The sequence below is a fragment of the Nylanderia fulva genome, unplaced genomic scaffold (genome assembly GCF_048542155.1).
Source record: "Nylanderia fulva isolate GAGA-0341 unplaced genomic scaffold, ASM4854215v1 Scaffold3, whole genome shotgun sequence".
Classification (NCBI taxonomy): Eukaryota; Metazoa; Arthropoda; class Insecta; order Hymenoptera; family Formicidae; genus Nylanderia; species Nylanderia fulva.
Window position 1 is genome coordinate 1,828,515 of NW_028190368.1, and position 16,262 is coordinate 1,844,776.

Below are 16,262 nucleotides of genomic sequence, written 5' to 3' on the forward strand. Positions count from 1 at the left end.
CGAAAAGGGAATCTGTACCAAGTCGCTTTACCTGATGATACGAGCGTTTCTCTTGCATTCCAGGCGAATTGGTCGGCCGTTGTTGAACCGACTGGGCTTGCGAGTACGGCACATTCGGATAATGGTGAACATTACTGTTGGGATAGCTGGTTTTATTGTTCATCATCACTTGCGACTGTGCGGATTGTACGCCGTTGTTCTCGGGACGGTACTTTCCCATAACCGGCACTCCGATCGGAGGCTGGTTGGGAAAATGATTGGCGTAACGCGCGCCCGCACCGCTGGAGCTATCGGTCGCGAACTGATGGATACTCGGTATAGTGCTGGGGAAGTGACCTCCGAACGGCGGGAAATTCATTGCAGATCGTCTGTAGAATTCATATACCTAAACAGAAGTCGAGCGTCTCTCAGGACCATTTTTTTTTTTAAATATATATATATACACGATAGCAGAAAATACACAATTAGCAGAAGAAGAAAGAGAAGAGGGTGACGAATGGAGTCGCTTCTCTCTCTCTCCTCTATTGTTCTCGGCATCATATCGCGACGCCCGGAGTATTTACTCACAACGATGTCCCTCTCCCCATGTTTCCTCGCCGTACCGGATCCTTTCCTCGGAGGGGGATCCCCGTGGCAGACGCGCGATGGTGCGAGAGTGGCGCAGATTTTTCTCGCACGCGACAGCAGACAGACAGACAGACAGACAGCGGAAAGGGACAGAGAAGTCGGAGAAAGAGAGGGAGACAGAAGCACACGCGACAGCTCGCTCTCTCTCTTTCTCTCTCTCTCTCTCTCTCTCTCTACGTCACAACGAAGGATCCAAACCGTGGTACGACAGGACACTCAACACCGGCTTGCTCGAAACTAAAACTCTCTCCGCCAGCCCTAGAGTACGAACGCCGATCGCCCGCGGCCAAGGACGCGCCGCGGCTAGACAGCTCACCCCCTTTACTCGAGAACGTGCCGCGAACCCGGGGGGTGGGGAGGGAGCACGGAGGGGTGGGGGGGGGAGAAAAAGAAGGATACGGGTGGCAAAAAAAAGCCACACCGAGACGGAGATAGTCGCGAGATGCGCGCGCGGAGGGGAGATGAAGGGGGGTGGCGAACGCCACCCTTTCTCCCCCTCCCATCCCACCCTCCCCCCACCCCCCCGGGTTCCATCGGATACTTAGTCGATACGTGGCGCACCGAAACTCGGGAGAGAGAGAAAATGGCCGTCCCCGTCCTCCCGGGTGGCCTCGCTCAGGGACACCGGGGTATCCCGATATGATGCTTACCGTGTGTCCGGGTGAACCGCGCCCGCCTGGATCCTCCGCAGGTTCCTTTCCCAGCCGGTCGTTCCCAACCGGAAAGAGGAAGGATACTTCCGCCCCGGGGGTGTGCGAGTGCGCGCGGTGTTGCGTATCGTTGACACCTGTCCCTCAAGCCGGTGTCCCCATCCCACCCATCCGCCCTCTACTGTGCCAGCCTCTTAACTATTTTTTCTCTCTCCCGGGTCTCCCGATTCCCGTCGCGGCGCGCCGAACCGCGTCCACCTCCTCGCCCGAAACTGCCCGAATCCGGCTTACGGAATTTTAACTTCAAACTCTTCACCAATTTATCATTTATTTTTTCATCAATATGTAATTTAAACATTTATTAAATTTAATGTATAATTAAAATTGTATGTTGATTAAAAAATAAATATATTTCCTACCTCATTCACCGATTTATCATATTTTATCTAATTCATTTATTTTTTAATCAATATGTAATTTAAAAAATTATTAAATTTAATATATAATTAAAATTGTATGTTGATTAAAAAATAAATATATTTCCTACCTCATTCACCGATTTATCATATTTTATCTAATTTATTTATTTTTTAATCAATATGTAATTTAAACATTTATTAAATTTAATATATAATTAAATTATATGTTGATTAAAAAATAAATATATTTCCTACCTCATTCACCGATTTATCATATTTTATCTAATTCATTTATTTTTTAATCAATATGTAATTTAAACATTTATTAAATTTAATATATAATTAAATTATATGTTGATTAAAAAATAAATATATTTCCTACCTCATTCACCGATTTATCATATTTTATCTAATTCATTTATTTTTTAATCAATATGTAATTTAAAAAATTATTAAATTTAATATATAATTAAATTATATGTTGATTAAAAAATAAATATGATATTTCCTACCTCATTCACTGATTTATCATATTTTATCTGATTCATTTATTTTTTAATCAATATGTAATTTAAACATTTATTAAATTTAATAAATAATTAAATTATATGTTGATTAAAAAATAAATATGATATTTCCTACCTCATTCACTAATTTATCATATTTTATCTAAGTTCTTTTTCAGATTTTTTCTTCTTTTCCATCGAAGATATACAGGGTGTTTCCAAACCCATTCTAGGAGTTAAAATAAGAAAACAGGTTCCGTTAAATACATGGGTCCAAAAATGAAAATTAGCATTTCCTGTATATCCCTCTCCAAATCGAATTAGATTGCCAAAATCATATAAAAATGAGATATTGACTACTAATTAAACGATCTGTGAGAGTCTCCGAGAGTTCTTAGGTAGAACATAAAACTCTCATGAGATGTCACTTAAAATTTATTTTAGAAAACATTTTTTTTTATAATACAATTATTTGTTTGCTCTATTGTTTATACATATTCTGACAATATTCAAGCAACAAGTTTTTTGAAAATTATATAAAGCGATCTTATAATAGAGAGCTTTAAATTTATGCACGATAACTTTTGTGATGAATAAAATCATGTCATTGTGAATTTTATGTTCCCAATTTTAGGAGGCTGTAATTTGGAGAAAAAGCATTTTTGGACCCGTGTTTTCTTCGATCCCTAGAATACGCTCTTAAAATCTCTGATACAAGTTTAGAAACACCCGGTATTTTTGCGAGAGAAATGTGTAACACGAATGTAATTTTTGTATTAAATGTATGTTTTATTTTAGCTTGTAGCTCCTCCAATATTTATGTAAGTAACAATGAAAATTGCTTATGTACTATTTATCCTAACTACGATAATGATCAATATCTATATTATGTGATAATAAAATAATAATATATTTCTTGTACAATTATACCCATTGCCTTTAATTGCGATACTTACAATAAGAAGTTTTTTTTGTGGTATACATACACCTTTCATCGAATAAAGCTTTTTCATGTGAATGATCGTCGATCAATTTGGTTTACAATCTGAAGATATATTGAAGTTTTTTTCCCTTTTTTACATGTCATCATATGACCGACCAAGATGAATCTCTTCGTCACAAGATTCATTTGCGCGAAATTTATTTTATTCGACATTCATATTAAATTTAATATCCAAATATTAAATCAACCGAGTGAAAATACGAATCTTATTGGATCGCGGTATAATCAAATTGCAGAAATATTGATCTTTTTTTTTTTTTACAGCAACGTGCGCGATAAATGCGTGAATTTTTTTATCGAAAAAGATTTTCAAACTCGATACACTGCGAATTCTGCCTCTCTTGTACCGAAACAAAGATTTTCAAATAAGCGATAGTTTCTTCTTTCCAATCCTTCTGATTATTTCACGATTTTAAAATTCCGATCTCAAGCGCGGATTCGATTGCCAAACGTTTTTTGTCTTCCTTGAAAGTAAACAAATATATCGTGTGTATATATATGTATATAATATATATATATATATATTTGCAATGATCTAAATTATAATAGAAAAAAATGTAAGCATGCTTCTGTCAATATATTGCTACAAAATATAAATTGGACTTGACTCAGAATCAAGTTTCATTGTAATGTCACGATTGTGTGTGTTGTACAAGAGAAATAAATAAAAGATTCGCCTCGCGCGTTAATTACTTATACGACACGATTTTTTCCCTTTCATCGGGAATGAAAGATTGCGCTGTATTTACAAACTCTGTTCCATGTTAGTTAATTCTTTCGTTACGTATGTTTGTTTTTATTTTATCGTCGTTATTAGAAGCAAATTATTTTCAGCCCAAAACTCGATTGCCTTCTCATCTTCGGCGAATCCAGTTCGCGCTTTCAAAAATATATATTTTTTCATATTTATATTTATTTATATATTTATATATTTATATAAACTTTTCATATTTATCTCTAACTTCAGCGTCATGGAACTGGATGAGCGACAAAAAACATCTTGTCCGAGGGGCGAGAGCGGATACTGTCGCTTCTTTCCACGTACGCTATAACGTGTACGTAAAAGAGAAGAAATTCGCAAACATACACGAACTTTGTTCGTAGATTCAGCTCGGTGCGCTTTACAGGATAATCATTACAGGATATTATTATAAACACGAATGCGAGCTCTTTTTGTGCCTCTATTTAAAGGTATATAAGCCGATGGCGCGCGCGCAAACTCGAAGTCCCAATCGACCTTGTGTCAATAAACAGGGATCATCAATATGTTCACATTTTTTGAGGAAACGAAGGCATTTCAAAAAACGGAGACTGCGAAATAATCAACTAGGCAACGATGAAGATCAACGAAACTTCCTTTCGATAACATCAACTCGCCTATCAAATTATAGAATTTAATCAGCGAGTACGCTATGTCGGGCACGACCTCTAGCGTGCTGATGATTGAAACGAAAGTACCGCCCAAGTTGATTCGGGGCGGTAGGCTGTTGCTAATGCTGTTGCTGCTGCGTCTGTTGTTGTTGTTGTTGTTGTTGTTGCTGCTGTTGTTGCTGCTGATGATGAAGCATAGTCATAGCTCCAGTCTCGGCGGCTGTAGGTAAAACTACCGTAGACTGCTCGCTAACGGAAATCTGGTGAATCTGCGCTTGAGACCCTTGTCCTACTTGTATCTGAATTTGCTGCAACTCGGGCACCGCAGACTGTTGTTGCAATTCTACTTGCTGCTGCTGTTGATCCGCTTGTTGTTGATTTTGTGCCGCGTCGCTCGTGTTCAATGGATCCTCCTTGGCACGCTTAGCGAGATGAGATCTCGCGTGCTTTCTAAGATGATCCTTCCGATAGAAGGCTTTACCGCATTCGGTGCAAACCTCGGTCTTCTGACCAGAATGTATAACAAAATGGAGATTTAAATGTTCTTTTCGCTTAAAACCCTTCATGCAAACGGAACAGATGAACGGTCTGTCGGGATTATGGCCCAATTTATGTCGCTCCAAATGTTCCTTTCGTTTAAGACCAGCGCCGCAAATATCGCATATAAACCTCCTCTCGATTTTGTGACCAATCAGATGTTGCTCCAAACTTTCCTTCTCTGGATACGCCATATTACATTGAGGGCAGCAAAATAGGGTCGTACCATCGAGAGCAGTGACTATGCTCACTTGTCCTGGTTTTGGTTTCTTCGGTTTCGGAGGTTTCTTTTTGTATTTCTTTTTTCGCTTCGGTTTCGCCCCCGGCTCCTGTTCTTCGACGACATCGGGAATGATCGCTGTTTCTCCTCCGGCGACGGTAATCTGCACCGCTTGTTCTCCGGAAGCTGTGCTTCCGGAAGCATCGAGACCGTCCGCCCCAAGCGGACTGGACTCGATAGTAGATTCTCTCTTTATAGTCTCAGCCGAAAATTTGAGAAAATGTTGCAAACTAAGAGGCAGAGTACTAGTGGGTAGTCTGGATAGATAATCCGCGACCGTAGATCCTGGAGTGGCGAGACTTTGCCAACTAGCGGGTATAGAAGTAATAAATTCTTCTCCGCTCTGATTACCTTGATTCTTGACGCTGCCCCGCTTAATAAGAGCCACAGGTGTCGTGCCCTCTTTCACGTCCTCCTTGGACTCCTCTATGCTTTCTCGCAGAATCAAATCTTGAGGAATCTGGGCGACTACAGTCAGACCCTCGGGTGCTCCCGGAAGCTGTACCGTCTGCTGGATGGTCTGCTGAGATGTAGTGGTCACAGCAGTGGACGTGCTTTGTGTCGTTTGATCGGATCTAGAATTAGACAATCGATGAATTAATTAAATGGCGAAATTACCTCTCTCTAACTTTTTAAATTTAATGTAATATAAAATGTGAGAGTATACATGTAACGTATACTACTTACGTTTGAGTGGTCGCGACAGTGTTTTGCGGTTGCACTTGTATTTGTACTCCATCCGCGCCTTGCTGACTGTAGGCAACAGTGAGAACGGTAGCTGCCCCCTGCGGGAATTGACTCAGCGATATCGGCGCCAAATGATATTTCGGTTGATCGCCGCTGTTTCCGCTTTGAGATACGCTAGGATTTACCACTTGTATCTGGACAGTTTGCTGTTGCTGCGTGCCGTCTTTTCCCGGTACGGTGATGGGCAAGGTAATGATCTGCTGTTGCTGACTGTTACCGCCCTGAGCGACGGCGAAGCCATTCGGATCGACTGGCCTTAGGTAATGAACACCACCTTCACCTCCGGACAAAACTCCAACCACTTGTCCACCGGTGGTGAGATTCTGCGCGAATTTAGCCGTAGCGAATTGATGAACAGTGCCGGTCGGCAGCGAGCCGGTGAATCCAGGGAAGGGTGTGAAATTCATTTTTCAGAATTACACCTGTAACAAGAGAATCCATTTTTAATAACAAAGTATTGGTATTTACATTTTTAGTACTTAACATATTCTCCAATAAAGTTGCTATAAAATGGTACGTCATAAATAAGAGAATGCATCAAATTATAATTTTAATATGCTCTCCTCTTGATTACAATTAAATAGATGTTTGAAATTAATCTATTTAAAATCTTCAATATATATGCACATAAAATATAAGAATAAAATTGCTGACGCAAATGCAATTATAAATATAAATGTTATTTTTAGCAGGTATATAACAAAAAATCGATTTTACATGATTAAGAAACAAGTGGTGTTTCATCTGTTTACTCAAGACGTTCGAATGACAATTACAAATCGATAATGTACACGTAGATAAACATTTGCCTGCTGTATTGCACATTTTTAAAATTCTACCGTATATTCCTCAGAATACACAAAAATATGAAAGATGTAGCAGAAACGTAATCTGTGAACAGGGGTGATATTGAAACGCGCAACTAGGCCACAATTAAATTAAAAGTCTCACGCAAAACACACAAGATGAAAATCGACACAGGCGCGAAATAGGTGTTCGGGGGAGCGCTTGCTCCATCCTTGCAACGACCTAACCTAATTCGACCCGACATCCTCTCCACGTGGTTATCCACGGCGAGATGGAAATCCCACGTTGGTTTTAGCCGACTCGCCGACGAGGCGAGTAGCGTGCTCTTGACTCGGAGCTTGCCTCGATGATATCGTTCCGCATCCGAGGGTGGGGTGAGGGCTCCCCCACTTCACCCCCTCCCCCTACCTAAAAGGGATCCGGGAGCAGGGAGGATAGTCGTCAAAGTGGCCCAGGATCCCACCCCACTCCATCAGGCTGGTGATGGTGTGCCCCTACGGGTGCTGTAAGGGGTAGGAGCGCGATGAGGATAGGGGGGGAGGTCCATAGGTGGGAACCTACCGCGAAATAGAGCTCGAGACCTCCGTTCCTCTTTCTCTCGCGCGCTTCACCTCGACGTGGCGATGTACCGCGAGAACGGTACGAGAAAGAAGGCGAAGGCTTGGTAGAGGGTAGGGGGAAACGTCAAGAAAGAAGGGAGTCGAACCTCGGCTCCCGGCACACCGGCTCTGTTTCCCCGGGGAAGGGGAACGCGAAAACGCTCCGTTCGGGGGCGAAGGCACCCGTTCGTCGTGCCGCCGCGTGAGACACACCGCCAGACGAATTGGGACAATGATGACAATGATAACGCGGATGACGCCCCGGAGGGAAAGAATACAGAGGTTAGACAGATAGATATATATATACACACACACATATATATATATATATGTGTGTATATATATATATATAGACACATATACCCGTACGTATGTATATGGTACGTGTATGTGGGGGGATGCCACTTCCCAAAGGGTGACTTCCACCGTCGTTCCTCCGTCCCGAACGAGGGGAGAGAGAAAGAGAGAGAAGGAGAGAGGTGGTCACGCGCTACTCTTCACTTTTCGTCGTCGTTGTAGTCGTCGTCGTCCTCGGCACCACGCGACGTGTTTTTCGCCGTACGCGGAATGGCGTACGCGACTGATCGGTCAGCTCCGCCTGTCGCCCGTGCCGCCGCTGGACGCTCTCGCAAGACGCGCATGTCGTAATGGCGCACCGATTCTCTCCTAAGGTTAACCGAGGCCGTGGTGTGTCTCTCTATCCTCTTCTCGCTTCGCTCTGCGCTCTCACTCCCTCCTATTCTCTATGGTTCTGCTTCTGGTTCTCTCTCTCTCTCCTTCTCTCCTGACGCTCCAACGCGTATATACGTCTATCTTCGGAAGCGAAAAGCACGTTTCTCAATTTTTCTCGTGAAATCCATCCTCCGTCACGAGCCAGCCACGCTATAGTATCACTGCGCGCGGGACGCCGCACGCTAAACGGATCGGCCACTGTTGTGCAACCGACTCTGCTTCGCGTTTCCTTCTCGTTCCACGCCTTTGTGATATAGAATGTGGAAAAAAAAATTTCGTCATCCTCGGAGACGCTCCGGAGAGATGTACAAGAGCGATTGTCCTGCTAATCGAGAGAGAAAGAACGATAATTTCGATGAGAAAAATGAAAAGGCGAGTCTATACAAGTGTATATATATATAGACTACTTGCTCGATTCGAGCTAGCGGCGTCGATCGAGCAAGTAAAACGCTTCTCCGTCCGCCATGATGGAAAAATGATCCGCGTGATGAAAATGGCACGCGGCTCCTCTTTTTCTTCCTTTTTTCCTCCATTTCCCTCTCTTCGCCTCTCTCTCTCTCCCGCTCTCGTGCAGGCGAAACCCCTTCTAGAATCTACTCGGCGTTGAATATATCGTCCCTGGGTTTCCTCTCTCCCTACTTTCGGTACCGTCTCGTACCCCCTCGGCGGACGCTTTTCCTTCCTATTCCGCGACGTATATACCCGGGGGGACCAAGGACGGAAGTAGGAAAAAAGATGATGCGACTTGGAGCGGAAGGAGCAGCACGCGGATGGAAAAGACGGCACGCATCAGCTGACGAAGAGCAGGGCAGAGGAAGAGGCCACGAAACGAAACGCCGGAGGTACACGGGCAGGGCTGTTGTTTACACCCCCACCTCGATGGGTTAGAGGCAGCGAGAGATGCCACGGAGGGGCCTCCGAGACCTCGACGAACACCCACCACCACGCAATTTCCAACCCCACCAGCCTCTCAACCACTGTCCGCACCTCCAACCACCCCACCAAAGCCAGCTCGAGCCAAGCCGTGAGCCACGACGAGGGGCCCGCGACGATTTTAGTGTCTTGGGGTGGGTGCTCTCTGTGGCCATCGTTTCGCGGTTTCTCGTCGCATGCTCTACGGCTACGTCGTTACGTCGTTTTGGAAGTGAAACGCGACATGGCAACCGACTACTCGGTCCTCGGCTGCCGTCTCGACCCAGGCCGTCCGGAACGTCTGGGTTCTACACGAGGTTTTCAGTGCACGGATCGAGTCCCAGGATATATAATAAAGACACACAGAAAGAAAGAAAAAAAAGAGAGAGGAAGAGACACACACGCATATGGTCGTTAGTCGCAAAAATGCACATATATCGAAAAACACGTAGGTAGATACATGTGCATTTTTCCGAATAGGGAACAATCGAAACTCCGAGAATTCTCCTCGTGTTCTACTTACTCGTAAGTACAGGGTGGAGGACGAAAACGGACCTCGGGAAGGCTGAACCTCGGAGAGCAGCTCCCCAGTGCGCGCTCGGCTCCAACGTACCGCCGTTACTGTCGCCGCCTTCGGTGTAACCACGCTCTTAGTACGGGATTCGTCCGTCCGTGTTGGCTCGCCTGCGTCGTCGTGTCGTGTCGTGTCGTGTCGAGCGATTCCTCTCTCAGCACGGCAGCGGCAACGACTTTCTCATTTCTACGTTAGCACGATGTATGCTGACCGCGGTGTATCATCGACGGCTATCGGGCGCAAGCTGCACACGTCATACATGTACACGTACGAGGGCGAATATCCGTATGTGAGAGAGAGAGAGAGAGAGAGAGCGCGGGACACGCGCGCGCGTCTCTAACGGAAGCGAGAGACGAGAGAGTCCGAGAGTAGTGACTCCACGATAAATTCGCACTCGCTCGCACGCACTCTTCTTCTCTCTCTCTTTCTCTATCCGTCCTTCTCCCTCTCGCGCGCGCGCGAACGACTACACACTCTTTCTTTCCTTCTCTCTCTTTCTCTATCCGTCCTTCTCCCTCGCACACGCGCGCGCGCGCGCAGAGTACGCTCACTCTTCTCTCTTTCTCTATCCGTCCTTCTCTCTCTTGCGCGCGCGCGAGACGACTGAAGAGAGACGCGCACACTTCGTTTCCGGGTTTCCACGACAGCCGACCACCGTGCACGATCGAATATGGCTCGGTCCTCGGTCGGTAGGTAGGCGAGCGTGGATGGATCTCTATCTCTTTCTCTCTTTCTCGTCTCCGAGCCGGCCAACGGGAACGAATTTGAGTTAACGGTACATAACCGCTCGAACACCACTACACGGCGCGAATCTACACTCAACGTCACCAATCATGCATCCTTCTCTCTCTGTCTCTGTCTCTCTATCTCTCTCTCTCTCTCGGTCGAAACGACGCTCGGAAAACGCGCGCTATTAATATTCTCTATATATCGGTTGAAATATTAACTATGGCGGCGCGGTGTTACGTGCAGAGTGGCGAGAGAAAGAGGGAAAGCGCGGATTCTGCCGCGAGAATTCTGCTGCGCGTGCGCGTACCTTGTATGATGTCGACGTCGAGGAGTCGAGAGATGTGCCCTGAGCCGCGGAAATTTCGCGCGCGCCGAAAATTGGAATTGTTTCTCGCACCGCCCGAAATCGAAAACACCTGTCAAGTTCACCACTCGAGTTCACTCCCTACCAATTTCACTGTCTCTCTCTCTCTCTCGCTCTTTCTGTTGTGCTCACGCACGCTCGCGGGACAATTTCCGACTTCCGACTCACACGCACCTAGCGGAGCACTCGAGCAAGAGGAAGTTAAATCGAGATATCGATTGCGCTGCCACCCCCGCCTCGAGAAAATGCGCGCGCTTTTATGAAATATATTTTCGAAACACTGTATTTTTTGCGACAAATATTATATTTTCATTCAACTTTTTATGGGCCACACAGAATAAAAAATCCTTTACTAGAATTTAAGTATTCGTAATAACAAATCTGAGTTATATATGTATGTATATGAAACAAATATATAATTCTATAAAAAACTGTGTATAAAAAGTATATAAAATGTACATAAATGTATATAAAATGTATAAATGTATATAAAAAGTATATAAATATGTATATAAAAAATATTAACTAATTATACTAATGCAAAAGACTTATAAAAAACTAAATTATTTAGCTTTCTTGTTCTTTTAAATATACATATATAATGGTCCAGATTTGTTATTATAAATACTTAAATTCTAATAAAGGATTCTAATATACAGTTAAATGAAAATAACATTTATCGATAAAACACAGTCAACATCCTCTTGGTTGAATGAACAATTGAAAAAGAAAACAATTTATTTTTCTGTACGCAACGTCTATGACAAATATAGCAATGTTTCCAATTGAATGTACTGATTTTTGTTTATTTGTACCTCTGTTATTTCCTAACATTTTTATACAATTTTAGAAAATTCCGCATAGAAATTCTGTTGCAAGTGCCAAGATATCTTAATGGAAATATAGCATGCAGTAAAACAGTATGCGTAATAACAATTTGGATAAATAAATAAATATGAATCAGATTTTCGATTTGGTCGAAACAATTCATACAATGCCGATTGAACGATTTTGTGTGGTAATTACAAAATATAAATATTTCAGTGTGATTGTACATTATTGAATTATGTATATGTATGTCTATTAATGCCGATTTTTATATAAAAATTTTGTTATTTTATTTGCCAATATAAATAATAACGTATCTTGCTATTATCTAGATAACCGATGTAACGACAAAGATTGAAAACTGTTAAGGTATATATTGTATAGAAAAATATGGCAAATAAAGTAACAAGATTCGGACGTCAAATGTCAAGAAGATATTGCGTAGGCAGGAGTAAAGCGAGAATAACGCAAACTTTTATCAATATAGATCCAATCTCCGCTGCATACGCTCCATATATAAGGAAAAGAGCAACTTGTTGCTTTCGTAATAGAAAGGATTTTCCGTCGCATCTAAATCCGGTCTGTAATCGTTGGTAAAATTACTTGGGCTAGAACCACAACTATCCCTGGATGATGATCCTTGAGAACAGCTGGGTGACGATATCAGATTTCCACTTTCCCAATCCGTTTCCATACTTTCCACTCTGTTGTCTATTACATTCTCTCGTAGACCAGACAAACTATTGATATGAAGATTATTGATTCGTTTGCTCAACGGCATGAATTCGCTGGATTCCTCCTCTATGTTGCGGTATCTCTTTCTAAAGGTTTAAAAGAGAAAGAAAAAAATGACAATGTACTGCAGTGCTTACCGACTCTCTGTGAGAGATTGCATATACTTCATATATGATTCGCACACATAATTGCAAAACTTATATCATCTCAGACACGTGTAAATAAAAAAAACAAGTCTATGTTGCGATATCTTTTTTTAAAGGTTTCAAAAGAAAAAAAAAGAATGACAATAAACTTGCTATAACGCTTACTGACTGTGAGAGACTGTATGCACTTCATATGATTTGCACACATAATTGTCAAATTTACATCATCTCAAATACGTGTAAACAAAGAAGACAAACCTGTTTATCCGTATCATGATTACGTCGCTGATCTGATTCCCCCTACAGAGGAGGCTTCAACAAAGATATTTTCCTGATCGATGCATAGCAGTTGTCAACAAAATCGTAGAAAAGATTTGCTTACGTTCCGATCAACACCACGAGATACAAACTGCTTTGACCAAAAGTGACTGTCGACTATTGCATCCCGAGCGAAACGTCATCAGAAAACTAACCTCTTCGAAACTCCGAAACTATCAAACTAGTCGTAGTCAACAATGCACGTACAAATATGGATAATTGTTTTTATGCACGTTGTGTACGCAACCATAAATGTACGAAACTCAATAGACGGAATCTTTCTCGAAGTAAAGCCAAGATTTGCGGTAAGAAAAATAGTACCAAGTTGTGTACGTTAAAGACTCTTGCACAGGACAAGTCGACGCGTTTAACCTCGATAGCCAATCGATTTACAGCTCGTTCGTTGATGCGAGAGGTCGATTGGCTGACGCGCACATTTAATTCTTCGCGCGGATTGGAGGTAACTTTCGCGTAAAAAGCTTTATCTATAAACTATGGCATAAAAATATACAAATAAATAATAAATAAAGAAATAAATAATAAATATACACAGTGACGCTGAAAATTGCGGCATCTTTGATGTATTTTAATTGTCCCTAGTCACAAATCTGTCACTATATTTTCAAAGTAGAACAGAGTTTAAGGTTGCTTTCTAAAATTCGTGAATATTGGAAATCTATAGAATAACATATTTAATGTAATTTTTCAATTTTTAACAATATATATTATACTTCCCTTATTGCAAATTTTATTCGCATATCGCAGAATTAATAAATGTATTTTATGTCTATGACGTATTTCGGAGCAATGCATAAATTTGATTGCTCTCAATTATAAAATTAATTTATTATAATGCAATAATTGCGTTTATCAGACGAATATCTTTTAAACTCTCCTTTGCCCTAATCGATAACTTATGTTCTCCGTCTATGTATATTTTATATATCTGTGTAGAATAAACCTACTAACGCTCTGTTTAGTACCGCCATCTATACCTATTTTGAAACCAGAGTTATATTCTCACATATTATTTTTCGCTGAAGCTCAACCAGCCATAAAGAGAATAAAAAGAAAACATTTATTTTTGGACACTGCTGATCAAATAATCGTTTTGTGAGTGTACGCATAAAAAAATATATATATTATTTTTAAATATAAATTATAAATTTTTCTCTCTCAATATATTTTCTTCTCAAATAATATTTATATATGTCACAAATTATATTGCATCTATATACAGATAGGTTATATAAAAATTTTAAAATGACAGTGAAATATTGAAATCGAAAACGATTATAATAAGCGAAATTAAAGTACTAATATATAATTTATATACGTCTCTATATTATTTATGCTTTTCTATTAAACATTTCTATCTTATCTTATTTTATTCTAAGCCCCTTCTTTTCATTCTATATTCTATATATTCCAAAATTTTCTAGTTTATTTGAATTTTTTTTTATATATTAAGAGTTTCCTTTCCTATTAAAAGTTCCTTGATTTTTATTAAGTAAAAGATTTCATAATTTTTTATTGAAAGGTTTTTTAATATTTATAATTGATTTTCTATTGAAATTAAAAAGTACTTAACAGTTCTAAATGTTTCAAGCTAAAAATTAATATATACTTTTATGTGATCCACCATCATTAAATTTATATTAGCCTGTGGTATGCATCATTTAAGAAAAAGACTAAAGACGTGTAAAAGGTACGAAGTATATACGAGATAAAGTTATGCGGTTGATCGAAGGCCGAGTATCGGATTCCCGTTATCTCGATAATTCGTTACGTCACGTAATCGAACAAGTATTCGCTTCAATGATATCGCTCCTCTCCTCGTTCATCTCTTCTCTTTAAAACTCTTTATAACTACTTTATAACTCATCAATAATGTTTGTGAACAACATTTTATATCTTTTTATTTTCATTATAAAATATTAGTCGCGATTTTATACATTTAATTACGTGAGAACTTGAAATAAAAAATAAATTGATTCGCTATTTGAATGTATAAATTGCAGAATTAATATATCTTTATTCTAAAATACATTCAGCATCTTTCGAAATAAATGATTTTGACACGACGCGGCGATGTAGCACTTTGGATAAACACTCATTATTTACCTTGCAATTAATCATCATTTCCTATAGCGTTTCTATATATAGCGTAACAATTAATTTCGTCCAAAAAAGCAATTCGCACGGAAACCCTGACACACATATTCGCATATGGAGAGATATTGAAACGTGCTCTGTATTTGGCTATATACATACATATAGATATATATAGCGTGCAATTAAATTCCTTCGTGCACGCGACTCCGAAGGAAAAGACTATTAAAAAAGTATCGCAGATACACGCAAATTTTAAATCAAATTATAAGCATGTAATTTGACTTAAAACTTTTCATAATTTTAGTCGGGAAGAATAGAATACTTTTTAATATAATTTTAATAGGAAATTTTGAAACCTCTTAATAATTAAGAATCAAGGAATTTCTTTAATAGGAAAGCGTTTAATAAAAAATTTTAATAGGAGAAATTTTTGGAATAAAATAGGAGGGGGAGGATTTTTAGGATAATATAAAATATGATAGAGATTTTTAATAGTAAAACATAAATAATATAAAGAAGAAAGTAATAAATGAATTAAGAGTCTGTATAAAATAACGAATACATAAAATATAAAGGATTTGATAAATTTGCGTTTCCTCGTAAAAAAAGAATTCGCACATCCCTCGTAGGTGTAAAATACGAAGCCTATATATTTGATGTCGTTATGCATGTTGCGCTGAGAATGCGAGCACACGCGGACCCTCTCGTTAAGCAAACTAATCGCTCCAATTGCATCGCGTAAATGTCTTGATGAAGCTAATTGTTGCCTAGTAGGTAAGCAAGCACATGTGTATAATATACAGACAAAAGAATAGAGGAAAAAAAATTCCCATTCAGTTATAGAGTTAGACTTTATCACGAAGGATACCAACATCCGGAGGATATTGCCTCGGTATGGCATCCTGCCACAGGAAGGGGAAATTCTCTGCGTTATATCCTGGACTTGAAGTCACTCGGAGATGTCGCCTTTCTTGAGATCTCTTTGTCTCTAATCATTATTATTATTATTATTATTATTATTATTTTTCGCGATTTCGTCCACCGTTTAAACGCAAAGAAAATCCCACAATGAGAATTCGTTCCGTTATTCTTATTGAGCAAACTTAATGTTATCGCGGGAATCGATTTATGTTCGACTCCGAAAGGCCCCTTGTTCCCGACTTATTCCCAGAACGGCTCGCATCGGCTCGCAGAAAAGATGTAGAAATGCTCGCGTTCACGCGACGCACTACCTGGCTTCAACCTCACTTCGTGAGAGACGTG

The 16,262-nt window shown here is 40.5% G+C and overlaps 3 protein-coding genes across 9 annotated transcripts in view; all 3 read right to left on the reverse strand.

Annotated features, from left to right (window-relative positions):
- Positions 1-1,334, reverse strand: part of LOC114946432 (uncharacterized) — a 29,350-nt gene extending 28,016 nt beyond the window's left edge. For 4 of the 5 annotated variants that reach the window (XR_003822618.2, XR_003822619.2, XM_029322936.2 and 1 more), the window contains exons 1-2: positions 1,278-1,334; positions 32-385 (exon numbers count right to left, since the gene is read on the reverse strand). Coding sequence is in view for 3 of the 5 variants with exons in the window: in XM_029322936.2 (XP_029178769.1) it covers positions 32-358 (327 nt within the window). In the remaining 2 variants the exon portion in view is untranslated. Of the gene's footprint in view, positions 1-31; positions 386-567; positions 623-1,277 lie in introns of those variants that run through there. The other variant, XM_029322921.2, reaches the window with a different exon arrangement.
- A 1,633-nt stretch (positions 1,335-2,967) lies between these two features.
- LOC114946475 (uncharacterized) lies at positions 2,968-11,021 on the reverse strand. 3 transcript variants are annotated; one of them, XM_029322970.2, is made up of 3 exons: positions 9,714-11,021; positions 6,081-6,562; positions 2,968-5,968 (listed from the first exon to the last, which is right to left on the reverse strand). In XM_029322970.2, the coding sequence occupies exons 2-3, from the start codon at positions 6,545-6,547 to the stop codon at positions 4,696-4,698; spliced, it is 1,740 nt and encodes a 579-aa protein (XP_029178803.2). In that variant the 5' UTR covers positions 6,548-6,562; positions 9,714-11,021; the 3' UTR covers positions 2,968-4,695. The 3 variants fall into 3 exon arrangements, with proteins under 3 accessions (XP_029178803.2, XP_029178813.2, XP_029178824.2); XM_029322980.2 differs by lacking the exon at positions 9,714-11,021 and adding an exon at positions 7,916-8,692; XM_029322991.2 differs by lacking the exon at positions 9,714-11,021 and adding an exon at positions 7,092-7,163.
- A 621-nt stretch (positions 11,022-11,642) lies between these two features.
- LOC114946553 (uncharacterized) lies at positions 11,643-13,249 on the reverse strand. Its single transcript, XM_029323136.2, has 2 exons — positions 12,825-13,249; positions 11,643-12,506 (listed from the first exon to the last, which is right to left on the reverse strand). The coding sequence occupies exons 1-2, from the start codon at positions 12,839-12,841 to the stop codon at positions 12,164-12,166; spliced, it is 360 nt and encodes a 119-aa protein (XP_029178969.1). The 5' UTR covers positions 12,842-13,249; the 3' UTR covers positions 11,643-12,163.
- Between the last annotated feature and the right edge of the window lie 3,013 nt (positions 13,250-16,262).

Bases quoted from the DNA above. Each gene is read 5' to 3' on its own strand.
- LOC114946475 (XM_029322970.2), bottom strand. From the start codon at position 6,547: ATGAATTTCACACCCTTCCCTGGATTCACCGGCTCGCTGCCGACCGGC. The intron at 5,969-6,080 runs GTAAGTAGTATA...GTCTAATTCTAG, and splicing joins ACTGTCGCGACCACTCAAAC to ATCCGATCAAACGACACAAA.